Source organism: Eublepharis macularius, chromosome 14 (genome assembly GCF_028583425.1).
Source record: "Eublepharis macularius isolate TG4126 chromosome 14, MPM_Emac_v1.0, whole genome shotgun sequence".
Classification (NCBI taxonomy): Eukaryota; Metazoa; Chordata; class Lepidosauria; order Squamata; family Eublepharidae; genus Eublepharis; species Eublepharis macularius.
Window position 1 is genome coordinate 44,368,007 of NC_072803.1, and position 17,350 is coordinate 44,385,356.

The 17,350-nt window shown below is 45.6% G+C and overlaps 1 protein-coding gene across 4 annotated transcripts in view; it reads right to left on the reverse strand.

The window, feature by feature from the left end:
• RGS3 (regulator of G protein signaling 3) overlaps positions 1-17,103 on the reverse strand; it is a 93,147-nt gene extending 76,044 nt beyond the window's left edge. For all 4 annotated transcript variants that reach the window (XM_054997568.1, XM_054997567.1, XM_054997570.1 and 1 more), the window contains exons 1-3: positions 17,030-17,103; positions 9,718-9,867; positions 1,456-1,506 (exon numbers count right to left, since the gene is read on the reverse strand). In XM_054997568.1, the coding sequence (XP_054853543.1) occupies positions 1,456-1,506; positions 9,718-9,865 (199 nt within the window). In that variant the 5' untranslated portion in view covers positions 9,866-9,867; positions 17,030-17,103. The remainder of the gene's footprint in view (positions 1-1,455; positions 1,507-9,717; positions 9,868-17,029) is intronic.
• Between the last annotated feature and the right edge of the window lie 247 nt (positions 17,104-17,350).

The window sequence follows — 17,350 nt, forward strand, 5'->3', positions numbered from 1 at the left end:
CACCTAAGGACAAAGGATCTGTGTGAATAAGAGCCCACGGATGTAGAATACTATGACAGGGAAGAAATCTAGCGGGGTATGAAGGATACCTTCTGTTTTCCCTCCAAAAGCAGATTGATAAGGAGGGAGACCTGAACGAGGCGGAGGCAGAGACTCTTCAAGAGACAGCAGCCCTAAAGCCCAGCCTGACGTGTTTCTGGATTGGGCCCCTGTATGGCTCAGGTGGGGCAACATGACAGGAGCAACAACAAGTCCTCCTCATTGGGGATCACTCCATGGGTCACACAGAGGCACAGTCACCATTCCCATCAAGCGAAAGAGCCTCATGATTCTTTTATGCCCTGTCCACTGCCACAAACACAATAATATATGACTATACTATCACCCTTTCAATTACCAGAGTACACCTGAGCATGTAGCAGGGTTGCCATCTCCAGGTTGGGAAATTCCTGGTGATTTGGGGGGTGAGGCCTGGAGAGGGCAGGGTTTGAGGAGGAACCTCAGCAGGGTATAACACGATAGAGTCCACCCTCCAAAGCAGCCATTTTCTCCAGAGGAACTGATCTCTGTGGCCTGGATACTGTAATTCTGGGAGATCTCCAGCCACCACTTGGAGGCTGGCAACTTTATTATGTAGGTCTGTCTCTCTTTACCCTGGTGAACCTTAGACAGTCTTTGTGTATCTGGGATTAGGGGTAGCCTTGCAGGTCAGAGTTAAGACCCACAAGACTGTGAAAGCTTCTGGGTTCTCCATAATTCTATTAGGCTGGATCTTTAAAAATGTAATCCTTCTCCATGCTAAAAGTTACCACCTAGTTGTATTTTAGTTCTGCAGCGGAAGGGGTGGTTAGAACCTATTTCCATGCAACGTTTTCTACTTGCAAATAATTTTGTTTTATGGGCTAGCATGCCCCCATTCCATCTTCTTGTTCCGCTGCATAAAACCCAACATCTCCACAACCTTTGAATGGACAAAAAAGTTGTGCATTAAAAATAAAACTCTTAGTTTTATCATAGGCCCACAGTAATGATAAAATTATCCCAGTTTCTACAGAACTTGCTTACCTTCCTGGAAGATGGAGCAGGTACCATGGGAGACAATGCTCAGAAGAGCCACAAGTGACATGTCGAAGAGCCACATGGGACTCCCAAGCCAGATTATTATTGATCTAGCTGCCCCTGAGCAACCCCAATGCAGAAGTTGGGGAATCCCAGTTAATCTGCTCTGGCTTCTAGGTGTACAGATTTCCTTGACAGGCATGACTTATCTCCAGGTAGTTCTCCACTTTGGTCAGACCTGAGTCATGGATCACCTTCCAGCATCTCTCAGACAGTCCATGCAAGATCTGCTATGAAGTTGAGTCTAAGAGCCATCATGCCTCCCTCTAAGGCCCCAGTTTACAGATAACAATACACCCATCCTGTTACCTTTGGATCCAGACAGCAGCTACTCACCATACAGAGTAAGGTCCCTGCCTTGCACATCAATGGAGAGCTTGAGCTGTCCTAGAGCAAACAAGAGAGACCATGAGTAGTAATGTGCAGCCAAGTAAATAGAGAAGATGGAACTTAAGTATGTGAGAAGAGCCCTTCTGGATCAGATCAGTGGTCCATCTAATTCAGCATCCTGTCTCACATATTGGCCAACCAGGCCTTCCCCTGGTGCTGCCCCCTAGCACTGGGTTTCAGGGATATGCTGACTATGGAGGTTCCCTGTAGTCATCCTGGATAGTAGCCATTGGTGTGGATCTGGGAATCAGGCACCAAGACCCACCTCTACTAGGGTCTTGAAAGGTGGCCTCAGTTACCCATTTGTAAAGTGGAAACAATGATTTTGCTTAAAGTACGGATTTTATTTATTGTTATTTACTTCATTGATACTTTGTCTTTTTCCCTAATGGGGACCAAAAGAGGCTTGCATTGTTTTCTTCTCCTTTTATCCTTACAACAACCCTGTAAGGTAGGTTAGACTGAGTGTATATGGTTGACCCAATGTCACCCAGCAAGCTTTCATGGCAGAGTGGATGTTCAAACCCAGATCTCCCAAATCCTGATCCAATACTCTAACCACTACACCCCACTGGAGGCCAATCTGTTTGCAAAAGGCTTTCTATCCAGCCCCAAACACAACCAGTGATCCCATCGACTCTTCTCCCCCCCCCCCCGCCACACACACAATTTTGTCTGTTTAGTGACTTTCTCCAAAGCTGAAATGCTGCCAAATGATTCTATAAACTACTCCCCATGTAACTATTAGGGGGAGCCTTCAATAGAGACTTCCCATTATAATGCATTCACAAGAACCCTGCTGGATCCATCTAGTCCAGCTTCCTGTTTTCCACTGTCCACCCAGGAAAGCCTACAAGGAAAGAATGGAGGTTAAAGTCTCTACTGCCATTGTTTGTTGCCAGCCCAGCACCTGGCATTCAGAGGTACACTGCCTCTGAACATGTAGGTTCATCACCATGGCTAACAGCAACTATACACAAAACAAGATGAGGGAAGTAGGGTTGCTAGCTGTGAGTTGGAAAATTTCTGGAGAGTTGGGAGTGGAGCCTGGGAAAGGATCTTAGCACAGGGATGTGACGCCATAGAGTCCACCATTGAAAGCAGCCATTTGGTTCAGGGGAACTGATGTCTGTAGTCTGGAGATCAGTTATCATTCTGGGAGAGTTCCAGGCCTCACCTGCAAACTGGCAACCATAGTAATGGTAATGAGCAGCCAAAGTGCTAAGGCTTGGTCAAGGCCTGTCTTGCTGTTCAGACAGGAGAAGAAGGGGTTAAAGAACCCTTTGCCATCTCTGACAGTGTCACTAGACTCTCAGCTCATGCTCAGTTGAAAATATGGCTCCCATTAAAAGTAAGTTGTGGAGCAAGTGCTTAACAGATTGTTGCAAGGACAAAACACAATCAAGGTTCTGAAGCATTTTGCAGGGCCAGTCCAGTTTCATACACAGCTGTAGGGCCAGTCCAGTTTCATACACAGCTGCTTTCCAGTGCCTTGTGCTCCCTAAGTGTCTTCTCCAAGTACACCTTTTGAGGAGTTCCCCTTCTGTGGATACAGATCCAGAGGAGTTAGCCATGTTAGTCTGTAGTAGCAAAATAGTAGAGTCCAGTAGCACCTTTAAGACTAACCGACTTTACTATAGCATAAGCTTTCGAGAACCGCAGTTCTCTTCATCAGATGCATTTGACGAAGAGAACTGTGGTTCTTGAAAGCTTATGCTACAGTAAAGTTGGTTAGTCTTAAAGGTGCTACTGGACTCTTGTGGATACAGATTAATACACAGTTTGCAAAATGAAATGACAAACCATCTGCTTTCAATCCCAGATTCAGACAGAATTTTTCTAGTTTGTTCACCACTTTAATAACACCAGACAACAAACAAAGCGTAGCAAGCCACAAAAGTAGGATAAAAATAAAATAAGTAATCCCGGGCATTATCCTTGTATGAGAACCTGCAGCAAACCTACTTAAAACCAAAAAGAAGGCAATGCATGCAGGGTGCCCCCATGTGGGCAGCCGAGGTCAATGCAGCTCACACTTTCATAGGCTCCTAGGGGTATAACCTCTAATGATGAATGTAGTAGAAGTGCATTGTGTGTTGAGGGAAGGGGGGTATACAATAACCCCTGCTGGATCAGACCAAGAGTCCATCTAACCCAGCATTTTATTATCAACAGCCCCAACAGGGTATGAAGGCAATAGTGAGTCCATTATCTGTCTTAATTATATGATACTCAAAGGTATCCTGCTTCTGAACAGGGAAGCTCCATTTAGGAACCAAGTTCAGTGGTCTTCCAGGGGACTTGTCCTATGCAATTGTTTAATTTAGCAGCCTCCTCTACATCATCAAGTTGCAGTGAATGCTGCAAATTACTTCTACATTACAAAAATTTCCAGAAGAATCATGTTAATCAGCTATAGAAGATTAGAATATCAACCAAGCAAATCCCTGCAGAAAAGGAGAGCTGCAGGTAGGAGGCCATCAAAGAAAACAATCTTTGAGGTATTCGCGTTGTTTTTTTTCCTTAACTTTGATGTGTAGGTTAAACTCTGTGGGATGGAAATAACATAAATGGGATATTCTAAAAGCACAGAGTGTTTATAAAAACATTATAATCACTGCTGTTATATATGTGTAAGCAAGAGTGTGCGTGTGTGTGTGAGTGTGCCTAATAGTTCCTCCAAACTTGGAAGCTACATGTCTCCTACCTCCCAGATGTACAAGTTAGCTATAATGAAAGAACTGCACCCTGCACCTGCTCAGAGGCACCTTCTTCTTTATTACTTAATTCACATTTTTCAAGGCTGATCTGAAACTTTAGAAAAGAGAGTAAGATGTGGAAGCATCCCCAGACCTGGGGCCCATTTCCTTCCCCTTCCACCTCGTGCACCCTCTTGGCTGCTTCTCACTCAGCCAGGGCCAACGAGAAGCCTTGGAGCAGTTGCGGCCTTTGGATTTCAGGAGCCATGGGAACCCGTCAGTCATGGAACAATGGCCCTGCTGTGAGAGCAAAATGGCAAGGACCCAGCCAAGGGTGACCTGGAGCCTGCCCTGGCTTGTCACCGTCTGTGAAGAATGTGGCCAGCAACAGGATCTTCTCCCAGAAAACAAAGCCAGGGGGCAGACATCCTGGCAGGGAGGCTGCATGAAGCACCTAGGCCACGGCATGGAAGTTCCAGTTGGAATCTTGAGGACTGTGGGCTGCCACATAAGAAGAGCCCTGCTGGCTCAGACGAGTGGTCCACCCAGGCCATCAATCACCCTGCCTGACACAGTAGCCAAAGAGTTACTCTGGAGGGCCAACAACAAGGTGTAGAGTCTGAGGCCTTTCCAGAGTTGCCAGGTCCCTTGACTCCCCCAGTGGGAGATTGGAAGCCCTGTACCTACCTTGCTGTGCCCCCAGGTCCTTGTGCTGTGCACGCACTCCTGGCTTGCGCAATGATGTCACTTCTGGGAAGTGATGTCATCACGCAGGTCAAAGAGTGGCCCAGGAGCGCTCCCACACTCACCAAAGGGTTGGATCAGCCTGCTGCAGGGCCAGCTGTGGGCCATGTTTCGGCCTGAATTGGGCTGCTGTGGATGTGGGAACGCGCCACCCGAGGGGCACTCTGGGAAGCGCACCCCCCACCAGGCAAGTAAGTGGGTGCAGGGGGGAAGGGGGGAAGCAGGGGATCCCCTGCCCTGAGCAGGGGAATGGCACCCCTAGGCCTTTTCCTGACGTTGCTTCTGGGCACTGGAATCCAGAGGGTTACTGCCTCTGAACGTGGAGGCTCCCTTTAGTTGCCATGGCTTAATAGACCTATCTGCCAAGAGGCTGTGCAATCCCCTTTTAAAGCCAACGGTGCCTGTGGTCATCACTACATCCTCTGGCAGTGAATTCCTCATTTTAATCACTCTTTATGTAAAGTAGTATTTCCTTTTGTCCGTCCCTAATCTATCGCCTGTCAGCTTCACTGGATGCCTTCAAGTTCTAGTATTTGGGGAGAGAGAGAAAAAGTTCTAGAACCCACTTATTTGTCTTTTTGGTCATCTATGGGTATCCACAAAACTCTCCTCCAGCACCACATTTCAAAGAATCAATTTTCTTCCTGTCAGCTTTCTTCATTGTCCAACTCTCTTGGTCTTATGCCCCACCAATTACCAGAGTTTGCCACTCTCTGGAACCATCCATGTCCCCACAAACTAGTATTGTTAAGGGTCACAAGGAGAGAACTGGGTCATCTGTACTGATTTCTACCACCTCTCCCTAAACAAACACTTGCAAGCTTTTTTGAACAGGCCTCATTTTGACACTTTCCAGCCTATCTCCATAGCCATCAGCACTGGAAACTAGGGTTGCCAGCCTCCAGGTAGTGGCTGGAGATCTCCCGGAATTACAACTGGTCTCCAGGCCACAGAAATGGCTACTTTTGGGGTGGACTCTATGGAATTATGCCATGCCCTTTCCCTCCCCAAACCCCACTTTCTCCAGGTTTCTCCAGGTTTCATCCCTCAGATCTCCAGGAATTTCCCAACCTGGAGCTGGCAACCCTACTGGAAACTGGTGTGCTTCTTTTAAAGAAGCATTCGGGATGTTGTCAATTGCTGAAATACTGAGTTTCAGAAAAGAATTAATCACAGAGTCAAGAAACAAGGCTGAGCTACACATCGATGCAAAAACAACACCCCATTTCACATTTCAGGGTGCTGTGGGCCACTGCTGAGTGCAATGCCCCAGCAGCAACAAGCCCCAGCTCAGATCCATCTCAATATACACTGCTTACATTTTAAGCTAAGAACTGCCAGGGCTTCGAAAATCACTGTGGTCTTGCAAGCCAGTGGTTAGAGCCCTGGGCTAGGATTGGGGAGACCTGGGTTCAAATCCCCCCTCAGTTAATGAATCTCACTGACTGACACTGGGCCAGTCACTCTATCTCAGTCTCAAATACTTGGAGTTTATAGAGTCAATATCAACTGTATATTTTATTTGTTAATTGTAAATTTTCTATGGCCAATGGCAAATTGCAATAAATTTACCAGTTGGTGTAGTGGTTAAGAGCGACAGGACTCTAAACTGGAGAACCGGGTTTGATTCCTCACTCATTCGTTTGAAGCCAGTTGGGTGACCTTGGCTCAGTCACAGCTCTCTAGGAGCTCTCAGCCCCACCCACCTCACAGGGTGATTGTTGTGGGGATAATAATAACATACTTTGTAAACCGCTCTGAGTAGGTGTTAAGTCGTCCTGAAGGGAAGTATATTAATCAAATGTTATTATAATGTTATTATTACTATTACTACTCAGTCTCAAATACCTCACAAGGTTGTTGTGAAGATAAAATGGAGGGGTGAACCAAGTCTGCCACTCTGGGCTCCTCAGAGGAAGGGAAACATAAGCACACAATACATTGAGAGGCAGAGCTCTTGCAAAAGGCCAGGGAGATGCATCTAAAGTTAGAATAAGTGAACAGTATCTCTTCACCACAAATGTCTTTCCACTTACCCCACAATGAAGGGGGTTCTTGAATGCAAATTGGAGCACCGCTCAGATTAGGAATTAGCCGGACATTTAGAAATTGCCCAGATTATCCTACACTCATCACTTGGTCACTGCCATCTTTGTCAGTTTCAGCGGCACTTCCAAGCATGGTTAGGATTAAGCCAAGCAGGACTGCTTCAAATGCTACAAAAATGCCTGGAAATATCAATCAGTCATGGCTCACGTGCATATCCTACACACACATGTATTGCTGTGTGGAGCTGTGCTAAGGACCCAGTGTGCATATCAAGGCCCACAACAAGAGACTGCATCTTCCCTGCCCCTAGCATGAGATTCCTCCAGAGACAGCCCCAACTGTTTCAAGGAGCTGACAAGGCTGTGGGACTGCTGCCAGCTCCTGCTGCAGACATGCACACAATCACCTGCTGTAAACTTTCTTTCCCCCCACCTCTGCCCCCCTCCCCCCCCCCGTTGGACTCACCAAATGTTTTTAAATAAAAGGAGAACCTTAAAGGGTCCGCTGGCTTAGAGCAGAGGGAGATTCTGCGCACAGTTCTGTGCTCCATAGCTCTCAAAGTGCCACGGCCGAAGGCACCGGGCCTGTTTTTCGAAGAGCTGAAATCTGTAACTAAGCTTGGCAGCTTCCAAGAGGCCAAGTTTTGTCCTAGACAGCTGGGGCCCCGCTTTGCCTTCAAACCGCCACTGTTTGAATAGGACAAAAGGCACTGGATTCCCATTGGTGGATTTGAAAGTAGATCTGCACCTGACTACAGAAGCAAGCAACGCCTTTGCCGTGCCCTAAACACACAGTGTCTATTCTGGCTGGACCAATTTAACAGCTGCAACACTTGCTTTGTTCCAGGTGAGTTCTGTTCAGCGCTGGAGGAAATATTACCCTCTGTAGGCATTCATTTGCCTGGCCAAGATGCCTGATTTCTTGGTTTGATCTCAGATGTAGCATTTTTGTATGTGTGCTGTTGAGAGCTATCGAATTTGGGCAATGTTTTTTATGGACAAAATGTACAAACGCTTTTTGTGGCATATAATGGTATTGTGAAGTTTATCTCCCTGATCCTCAACCGCATTTGCAGCCCCTTGTTTACTAAGATGCAAGTCCCACTGTGATTTTCTGAAGACTCAGCCATATTTATAAGTTAAATTGCATTGATTTCAACAGACGTTACTTAACAGGAGGTGTGCTGCTTACTGGAAATAATTCAAATGTTCATGGCGATAACCCCAAATAATTCCCAAAGAGTAATGCTCCAAGCAGGGGCTGTAACATGTAAAAACCTGCCTACTGTGATAATGCCCCCCTTCTTGGGGAAAGCACCTCCATACCAGCATTGCAAAGAGGTGGAGCTTTTTTCTCTGCTGGTCTTCTCTGGTCTGTTGTCTTTGCTACATTGTGGGAAAATTTAGAAAACATCTTTTCCCCAAGTACCATTTCTGTGTTTACTATTATTTATACAGCTCCATCAAAAAATGACAGGTATCTGCCCTTGCGGTCTAAATTTCAGCAGTCTAAGCTTTGATAAAGGTGAGCAGGGAATGGAAAAAAGGGTATGATCATGCAAAGGGAGGGTGGGAAATTTCCCCACAAGCCAGATTTTTCCCTCTAAGATAGTACACACTTTCAGGAACTTGAGTGGCAATTTTCCCACTTCAATCAATCCTCCTCTCATCCTACTGACTGCCCCATATAAAAATTCTCCGCAAAAAAAAGAGAGAGAAAATAGCACCTTTGAGTAAATTCTAAGCCTAGGCTTTCACGTACTGTTCTGGTTTCCCACTTGCAGGGAATTATTAAGGAAATAAAGCTTTGAAAAAATGTAGTTCCTCGCCATTAGTGCTGCAGTCCAACCTACCACCCCCTTATCACTCCATTCTGCTGCATGTTCAAACCAAGGTGTTTCAACATGGAGACAGGTTTGTGTGCTTTCCCCATTGCTCCTGCAGCTGCCAATACAGAGCGGTAGCAAAGGGGACTCCACAGGACAGATTTCCCCACAGTTTCTCTGTCCCAGTCCCCCCGGCAGCAGGAATGCCTCCCCCCACCAAAGCAACTGTGGCGTTTTCAATTTTCTTTTAAAATCAGCAATTGAATATCAATTCAATATAATGTTATAAAAACAAGTGTAATAGGTTCTTTGAATTCCCAGCTTTCATTTAGAAAAGCAAGTCTTTAGTCCCTTTCATTGCAGATATGCCTTTCCCCTCATATCTTCCCAGATAAATGGACTAGACACTTACTTGTTTAAAAAATGGAAGCTGGGAATAGATAGATCCTGATGCACAGGTTATTATAACATCATATGACCATAACAAGATTCAATTGCCAATTTAGACGAAGCTCCTCAGTGGAAGGGAAAGAAAATGGCCACAGAGATGGAGGCAGGGAAAATAGCTGCCACGGTGGGCCAGAAAATGCACGTTTTCCCACCCACAGGGCAGCCATCCAGGGTTTATTGTGATCTTTCACAATATTTCAAAGCAAAATATGCTTGAAAAAGCATGCTGGGAAATGCACAAATTTGTCACGTTGCTGTGCAGAAACAGGGAAAACCCACTTCCCAACAGCACTGAATCTCTGTGGAAATGGCCCAGGCTAGGATAATCATTGCAAGTCAGAAGAGATGATGCAGAACTTGGTGGGCCAGAAGTCTTGTTTGCTGTAAGGCAGCTTCAGATATTCATGTTTTACCCTGTTTCACCAATCTACCAGCACCTACCTTTGCCTTTAACACATGCATGGCTGATCCTCCGCCGCCGCCTCAGAAGCAACTCCGATCGCTTCATCGGTGAAGTCTGAGCTTTGAAGATGCTTCTTCTTGGAGGCTGTCCAGGGGCCTGGCCCTCAGCGCAAGCGTTGGACTCCATCCCTGAAAGGAAAAGAGAGCATATCATGCCAATAGTACTTATAATTTGCTGTGCGTGACACAATTGTGCACCCAGTCACAACACCTTGGGCCTTGTAAGACTACCATTCCCGTTATAGTGTCCCTAAGTGGGTGTGCCAGTGGCTTTCCTATCTGATTAAAATGGCCTATCACTTCAGTTTGGCCTAGGGTTGCCAATTCCAGTTTGTGGGTTTCCTAGAAAATTGAGTGTGGGGGTGCCTGGGAAGGGCAGAGTTCGGGGAGGGGAGAGAGCTCAGCAGGAATAAGATGCCATAGAATCCACCCTTCGAAGCTGCTCTTTTCTCCAGGGGAACTGATCTCTGGAGATCCATTTTAATTCCAGGAGAATGCCAGGCCCCACCTGGAGAATAGGAACCCACTTTGGCCTAAACCCTGCCGGAAAATCTCACTGCTCGCTGCTCAGAGGAATGGAGAGCAGGGCTTTTTTTCAGCTGGAACGCGGTGGAACGGAGTTCCGGAACCTCTTGAAAATGGTCACGTGACCAGCCCATGTGACCATTTTCTCCGAGGGCAACCCACTGAGTTCCACCACTTCTTTTCCCTAGAAAAAAAGCCCTGATGGAGAGCATGTAATACTGGTGGTAGATGTGGGATTCTGTTTTTGTGGAAGAAACTATGAGTTTATCTTTAGATATCTTGTGGGGCACAGACTCTGTTTCTTTACAGGAGTGCCTCTTTGCCACCATCTGCTCTCTGCTTTGTATATTTGTAAATAAGACACACAACACTGCAGCGCTTTCTTCCAAAGGAAACCCAGCCCAGGAAGCTCTATTCTGGAAGGGCTCAGGGAAGTGGGTAGCACCTAACAAAAGGAATCACAGTGTGCCACACGATGCTTCTGTGGCAGGAATGGGCTTTTGATTCATGTCAGGCTAGAAAATCAGCCTCAATAAGGGCCTCAGCCTTCCTACAGCCTGCTATAGAACAATGTTTTCCCCAGAGCAAATGACTTTCCATGGCTACGTTTAAATGATATTAACCCAGTGCACATTTGTCATCTCTCTGCAAAACAATAGATTGGCATCTGAAACAGACTCATTCCCTCCCTACCTCCCAAGAGAATTGTGATTTCAGACGGAGGAAACTCCCCAGCTATTTGTTTAGGGAGTCTATAAATCAAGTTGGCCACATAGATCACCTTCTACGGAATTTCACTATCTTTTCAACTGGTTTGTTCCTGGAAATTAGGAAGGGGAGCTGGGCGTAAGCCCAGTGGCAGAGAAGTAATTTTGCACATTTTCAAATTAAAAATAGGACTTCAAGTCTTAATTGGTTGGGCCAAATTTATTCAATGGGGCTAGTGCAGCTAACAGCACACCTATTTAGACTATTAATCAAGAAATTGAAAAGACAATATTAAATATGACATTCTCTCCTAACAATGTACCAGCTTAATATTAAATAGTAAGCTCTCTCATATTTCCTTCAGTATCTGCCCTCCAAAAAAATCTAGATTGAGGCCTACAAGACAACATTTTATTATAGAATAACCAATTCAGAACTCAATTAAATACGTAAAAGGCAGGTGCTCAAGCAACTAATTGTATTTAAGTAGATGGACAAATATTTATTTATTTCATTTCTAGACCGCCCTCCCCTTCGGACGGGCTCAGGGTGGTGTAACAACATACAAATATTCACATAATGCTTAATTTGTGGAGCTTACTACCACTGGATGGTCACACTACTAACTTAGATTATTTTAAAAGATTAGAGACATTCCTGAAGGCCTGTTTCCACACAGAGGTTTTGCTCTGGTTTTCTTCTAAACAGGAGCGCAGCATCGACGTAATGCTATCAGTCTGTGTTTTCTATCACAATCTTTTCCAAACTTGGTTTAGTGATATATTATTACTACAGCATTAAGCTATATTGATATATCAATGTACTTAAGGTATAGTAATATATCAATTACCAAAACTAATTGATATATCGCTATTGCTTAAAACCAGTTACTGACATATCACTGCAGCTTAATACTACGGCCCTATATTACTTACCAATTTTTTTTAAAAAGCTTGAAATCCCTCTAGTGTTGGGGGGGGGGGGCTTGCAGCTATGGGGTGGGCACTAGGACAGAAAAAATGTAGGGAAAACTACTGCATGGACATTCCATTGCCAGTATCACTGCTAACGCTGAGGCATTTACAGCAGCAACAGAAATAGCATGGAAATTCATTGCCTTGTGGGTGCTACCAAGGATACATCCATCCAGGGCTTTTTTCAGTGCGAATGCAGTGGAACGGAGTTCCGGCACCTCTTGAAAATGGTCACATGGCCGGTGGCCCTGCCCCCTGATCTCCAGATAGAGAGGAGTTTAGATTGCCCTCCGCGCTGAGTGGCACAGAGGGCAATCTAAACTCCCCTCTGTCTGGAGATCAGGGGGCAGGGCCAAACTTTTAAAAACTCCCCCCTTGTTCCAGCTGACCCAAAGTGACATCATTGTGCGGTCCTGAGTTCCACCACCTCTTTTCCCAGGAAAAAAAGCCCTGTGTCCATCAGTGGTTATTAACCATGAGGACTAAATGGAACCTCTGCGTATAGTGGCAATGAACATCTGGGGGCCAGTTGCTGGGGGGGCAACAACAGTGAGAGCCTGTGGCTTTTCTTCCTCTTTGTAGACTTACCAGAGTACCTGGTTGGCTGCTGTGAGAAACAGGATGCTGGACCCGATGAACCTTTGGTTTGATCTAGCAAGGCTCCTCTTATCAGGTTAACTACTTAGCATTTACTTATGACATTTCCAGTGTTCCAAGCCCTTCATATATGCTTGGCAATCTTCATAACAACCCTCTGAGACAGGCCAGTTGTGTGGGGGGGAGGAGCACAGAGATCAAGGGTCTTCTTTACAGCCCCCTGAATGAGAACATGGCAGAAGAAAGAAAAACTGCCTAGCAGCAGTTAAGGAATTAAGAATTTCCCTGCCCATAGTTCATATCAAGACCATTCATCACCAATGTCCCAACACAGAAATGAATGCAGATGCCCACCAATCCACTCTGCCCCTTAAATCAGGAAGCCCTTGTATTCTTCTGGGGCCTGATTTGAATCCAGTAGCACCTTAAACACCAACTAGATCTCCAGGGTATGAGTTTTCAAGTCAAACCTCCCTTCATCAGATACAAGGAGTGGAAAAAGGAAAGAGCCTAGTCTCCTTCCTCAGCCCCATCCCCAATGCCAAGCTGGTGGCTCTCCCTATCTAAACATAGCAAACTTGATTCTGTTTTCTTTTTGCCTTGCATACCATTGGTTGTATCCTAGAGACTCCCTCAAACATTCAAAGACGGCTTCCTAACCTCTGTATTTTATTGCAAATCTCCAACCCCCCTAATCTTCTGTTGAGGAGGAGACAGAAATGGCTCTGGGAAAAATGACAGAGAGTGACCCAGGGTCATTGTTGCTTTAATACAGTTTAACAGTAACTGCAGCGACGGCAGAGGGGGGTAAACTTGAGAGAAGTTCTCTCTTAATTTAGCCTAACAAACAAGGAAATAAAGAGTTTGCGGGCAGGGGAGAATGCCTGAATCTCTCGCAAACCTTTTTTTTTAAAGGGGGGGGGAGGGGAGCCAGCAGGCTCTTCAGCCAACAGAAATCAAAAAGATCTGTTGCCTGTAAACTTTTTTTCCTCAGTATTGAACCATCTGTTTTATTTATATCTTGTTTTAATTTTTGGAAGTGATCTCATGGCTTTTTAGATGAGAGGGTGGAGGTACAATGTATTCAATCAATATCCCAGGTCTGGTGTTTGTTTGAATGATGAAATTAGCCAACTTTATAAGCAGGGCTTTTTTTCAGGGGGAACATGGGGGAACGGAGTTCCGGAACCTCTTGAAAATGGTCACATGGCTGGTGGCCCCGCCTCCTGATCTCCAGACAGAGGGGAGTTGAGATTGCCATCCGTGCCGCTCAGCGGCGCGGAGGGCAATCTAAACTCCCCTCTGTCTGAAGATCAGGGGGTGGGGCCACCAGCCATGTGACCATTTTCTCTGAGGGCAACCCACTGAGTTCCGCCACCTCTTTTCCCAGAAAAAAATCCCTGTTTATAAGGATCCACAATAAGAAGCAGCCAGAATTGGGGGACCAGATGCCAAAGATGATCAGGCTCCTGCATCTTTAGCAGTGTGGAAGGGGAAATTTCAGCAGCTGTGCCTTTTCTGAACTCCCAGAACTTCCCCTTCTACACAACTGTGAATATTGTTTATCCGATGTCTTATGCGGTCTGTTTCAATTTTTTAATATATATTTTGTCATCAGCCTTCAGCCTCAACAAGAAAGGTAGGCTCAGTTTCAGCTCTACCTGTGTTACAATTGCAAACTGACTTGGAAAAAAATCGATGGCCTACTCCTCCCGCACTTCAGCAGATTAATAGGCAGCTATCAGAAGCTGCATCTTTTCCCATTATGGAGATAATGTGCATTATTACCTGCTGATGTCAGTGTGCAGAACTGCTATTAAAGGCATAGTTACAGTGCCTGGCTGAAAAGCTGGCAACATTAACATGTACATGTGAACCAGAGAACGCTTTCTCATTTACACAGTTGAGAAGGAGTGAAGGTATATATGTGTGTGCGAGATCCGCAGGAACGTCCCAACCAAAGCAGTGTGTGCCCTAGGGCAGAGTAGCAAATTTCACCTCATGCTCTCCTGAAGTTAATCAGTTGCAAACCTATACCTTTCAGAAGTCGTTCTTTAATGAGTAACCTGTACCTTGCTCTCTAGTTTCCAGCAGAGGCTTGGTGGGAGGCAATGGTATGTTCCAAGTCTCCTTTTGCAGGGGCACATTAGATGAAGTGGACTGTTTTACGTGCAGAAGCTCATGAAATATTTGCACATGGCAAAGCCTGAGATGAGAGAACAGGGCTGCACCACTTCAGCCCCCAGGTGGAAGATCCTATTTTGGAATGCTCCTCCATATTAAAAAAATGCTACAAACAGAAAACCAGCACAGCAACCAAAGAGAGGAAGAAGAGAACCTTCCTCCCCAGCTGTATAGATTTCTTTACTGAAAGGAATATATTCAAAACTGGGGAATCCACCCACTGCTAGCTGAGTGGGTGCTGTGCATTGTCCTGCCTCATTCTGCACAGACAAACCAGGCCTAACTATATGTTATGTTTTCTTGGTGTTCTTGCAAACAGATGTACCTTGGGAGTTCTGTGCTCAGAACTCAATTCGCAGGTGCCCATGAATTCAGTTCAGGACTGGTGCATGTGGGACTGTGGACAGCCTCCTCCCTGTAATGGTTTCTCTTTCTCAAATGGCCCCCCAGGAGTGCCACTTTCCCTGCTGAGTAAAGTTACGTGCAGCCCATCTGTACCCAAAGTTTTCACAAGGCAAATGTACCCCTCCCCCACAGGACTATTTCAAATTGGGGGAATGACACTGGGGATCTTAAGCCCCCTCCCTCCGCATGCTGTGACCTCTGTCCAAATCAGGCTGCCCAAGGAATTTAGTTCCAAGTATGGAATTTGCAACACACATCTGATTGCCAGGACCTGGGGAGAACGGGAGGAAAACAACAAACAGTTAAGGCCTGTGGTTCCAAGGTTGTATGTTGTTTGGAACTTCACATTATACTAGCAGACATGATTCTCAAAACATATCTGCCGTGTAGTGTACTAGACTAGAATCTGGGAGACCTAGGCTCAAATCCCCATTCTGCCATGGAAGTTTGCCAGGTGAACTTGGGATAGAAACTCTCACAAAGGAGAGAACAGCGTAAGCCTATTTGAGTCCCCACTGGGGAGAAAAAATATAAATAAATAAATAAATAAATAGCATGTCAGTGTGTGCTTGTGGTGAGCATTTGCAGGAGAACTGGAAAAGACAAGGATTGCCTAAAGTTTTCTGCATCTTCTGATTTTCCCTGGCAAATACCCCCCCTCTCTGACTGTTCTTTCCCCACACAGCTGAGCTCAGGGCCAGACAGGCATGTTAAAATGGTCCAGGGGCAAACCCAGCTGAGGGACCCCCATGGTGGGGGCAGTACTGTAGAGGCTGCTCAGCTTGGACCCAAGCAAGGCAGCACTGAAGACTGTGGCTTCCTTCCTCCCCCCATCTAGGGGTCTATACCCATCATCGTTATTGCAGGGCAACAAGGAAAAGCAGGATTTTGCAAAAAAAAAAAAAATTGAGGGGAATTGCAGGTGAGAATCCTGAAAAGGGTTAAATACACCTCCACTTGAAAAATTCCCACTGCAAATGCTCCTGTCCTCCCCCGCACCCCGAATCCTGGGCCTGCTTGCAATTCTCCTCTAACATAGAATTTGCATGGTTAAAAAAAACTCATAAAGTCATGGCAATGCAGAAAATGGTTGCCTTCTGTTCAAAACACCGCCCTAAAAAGGTTTAAATTCAGAATTAGCTGTTGAATTTTATCCTGTCCTTGTGACTCAAGAATAATAAAACATAATTGTTTCTTTGCACTGCATCTTGTGTGGGAAAATGGTATTTTAAACATTTTTTAAAATATATCCTTTTCCGCTTCTAATCATGTATGCCTGGCCCACTCTTGTGTTTATAAACTAGTAACTTCAAGCTCAAGTGATGCCCTGCCTGCGTGAATGCTCCATTGTAAGATTTAGTACTGCAGGTGGAATTTTTCATATCGCTCTCTACGTACGGTTTTTCAATTCAACTGCTGGTCCATCAGGTAAATGAGATAAATATATGCATGTGTGTGCTGGCCCTTCAAACTGAAAAGAATCACACAACAACACATGTTAAAAATGTTGCAAGCCCCTTAACAGGCATCTCGGTATTCAATCTTACTCTGTTATGGCAACAGTTGCTTAGATTGCACATATGAGAAACTGCATCTCACTCGAAAGCATACAATGAGTCCCCAGCAGACAAAGAACTTGAACGCAGATCTCTTTAGATGTCAAGTCCAATTCTGAGTCCTGGTTCGCATCAGAAACATCCCCTGCTTCCCAAGTATCCAGCCCCGCTAACATCACTTGTGTAAGCACTGCTTTAACCCACACAGCTGACCTTTCCTGAAACCATTTCAAAGAAGCGAATACTGAGGACTTTTCAGAACAGATGACCCCATCATATTCTTACCCATCAACCTTCAAACAAAACCAGGTCTCCTACAGAGAGTGACAACCTGGCCCTTACCTGCAAATGAGGGCCAAGGAAACGTCCAACAGGAAGAACAAACTGCTCTCAAGGGACCAGACAAACAGATAACACTGCCGGTAAGCCGTTGGTACTGAGACTGTCTGCCTGCTAGGAATAAAAGTGAGTGGGGGATGGACGGAGAGAGAATAGGAAAACTGGCAACTTCCAAGGAGGAGGAGTCCCAGGACACAGCTATTTTTTCTTAAAAGTGTGGCGTTGCCAAGAGAACCCCCAACAAACTGCAAGGACTTTTGCCCTGTGGAGACCAACAGAGACTTACTAGTCAGTTTCCCCTACTGGTAGGAATTTTTGTAAGCC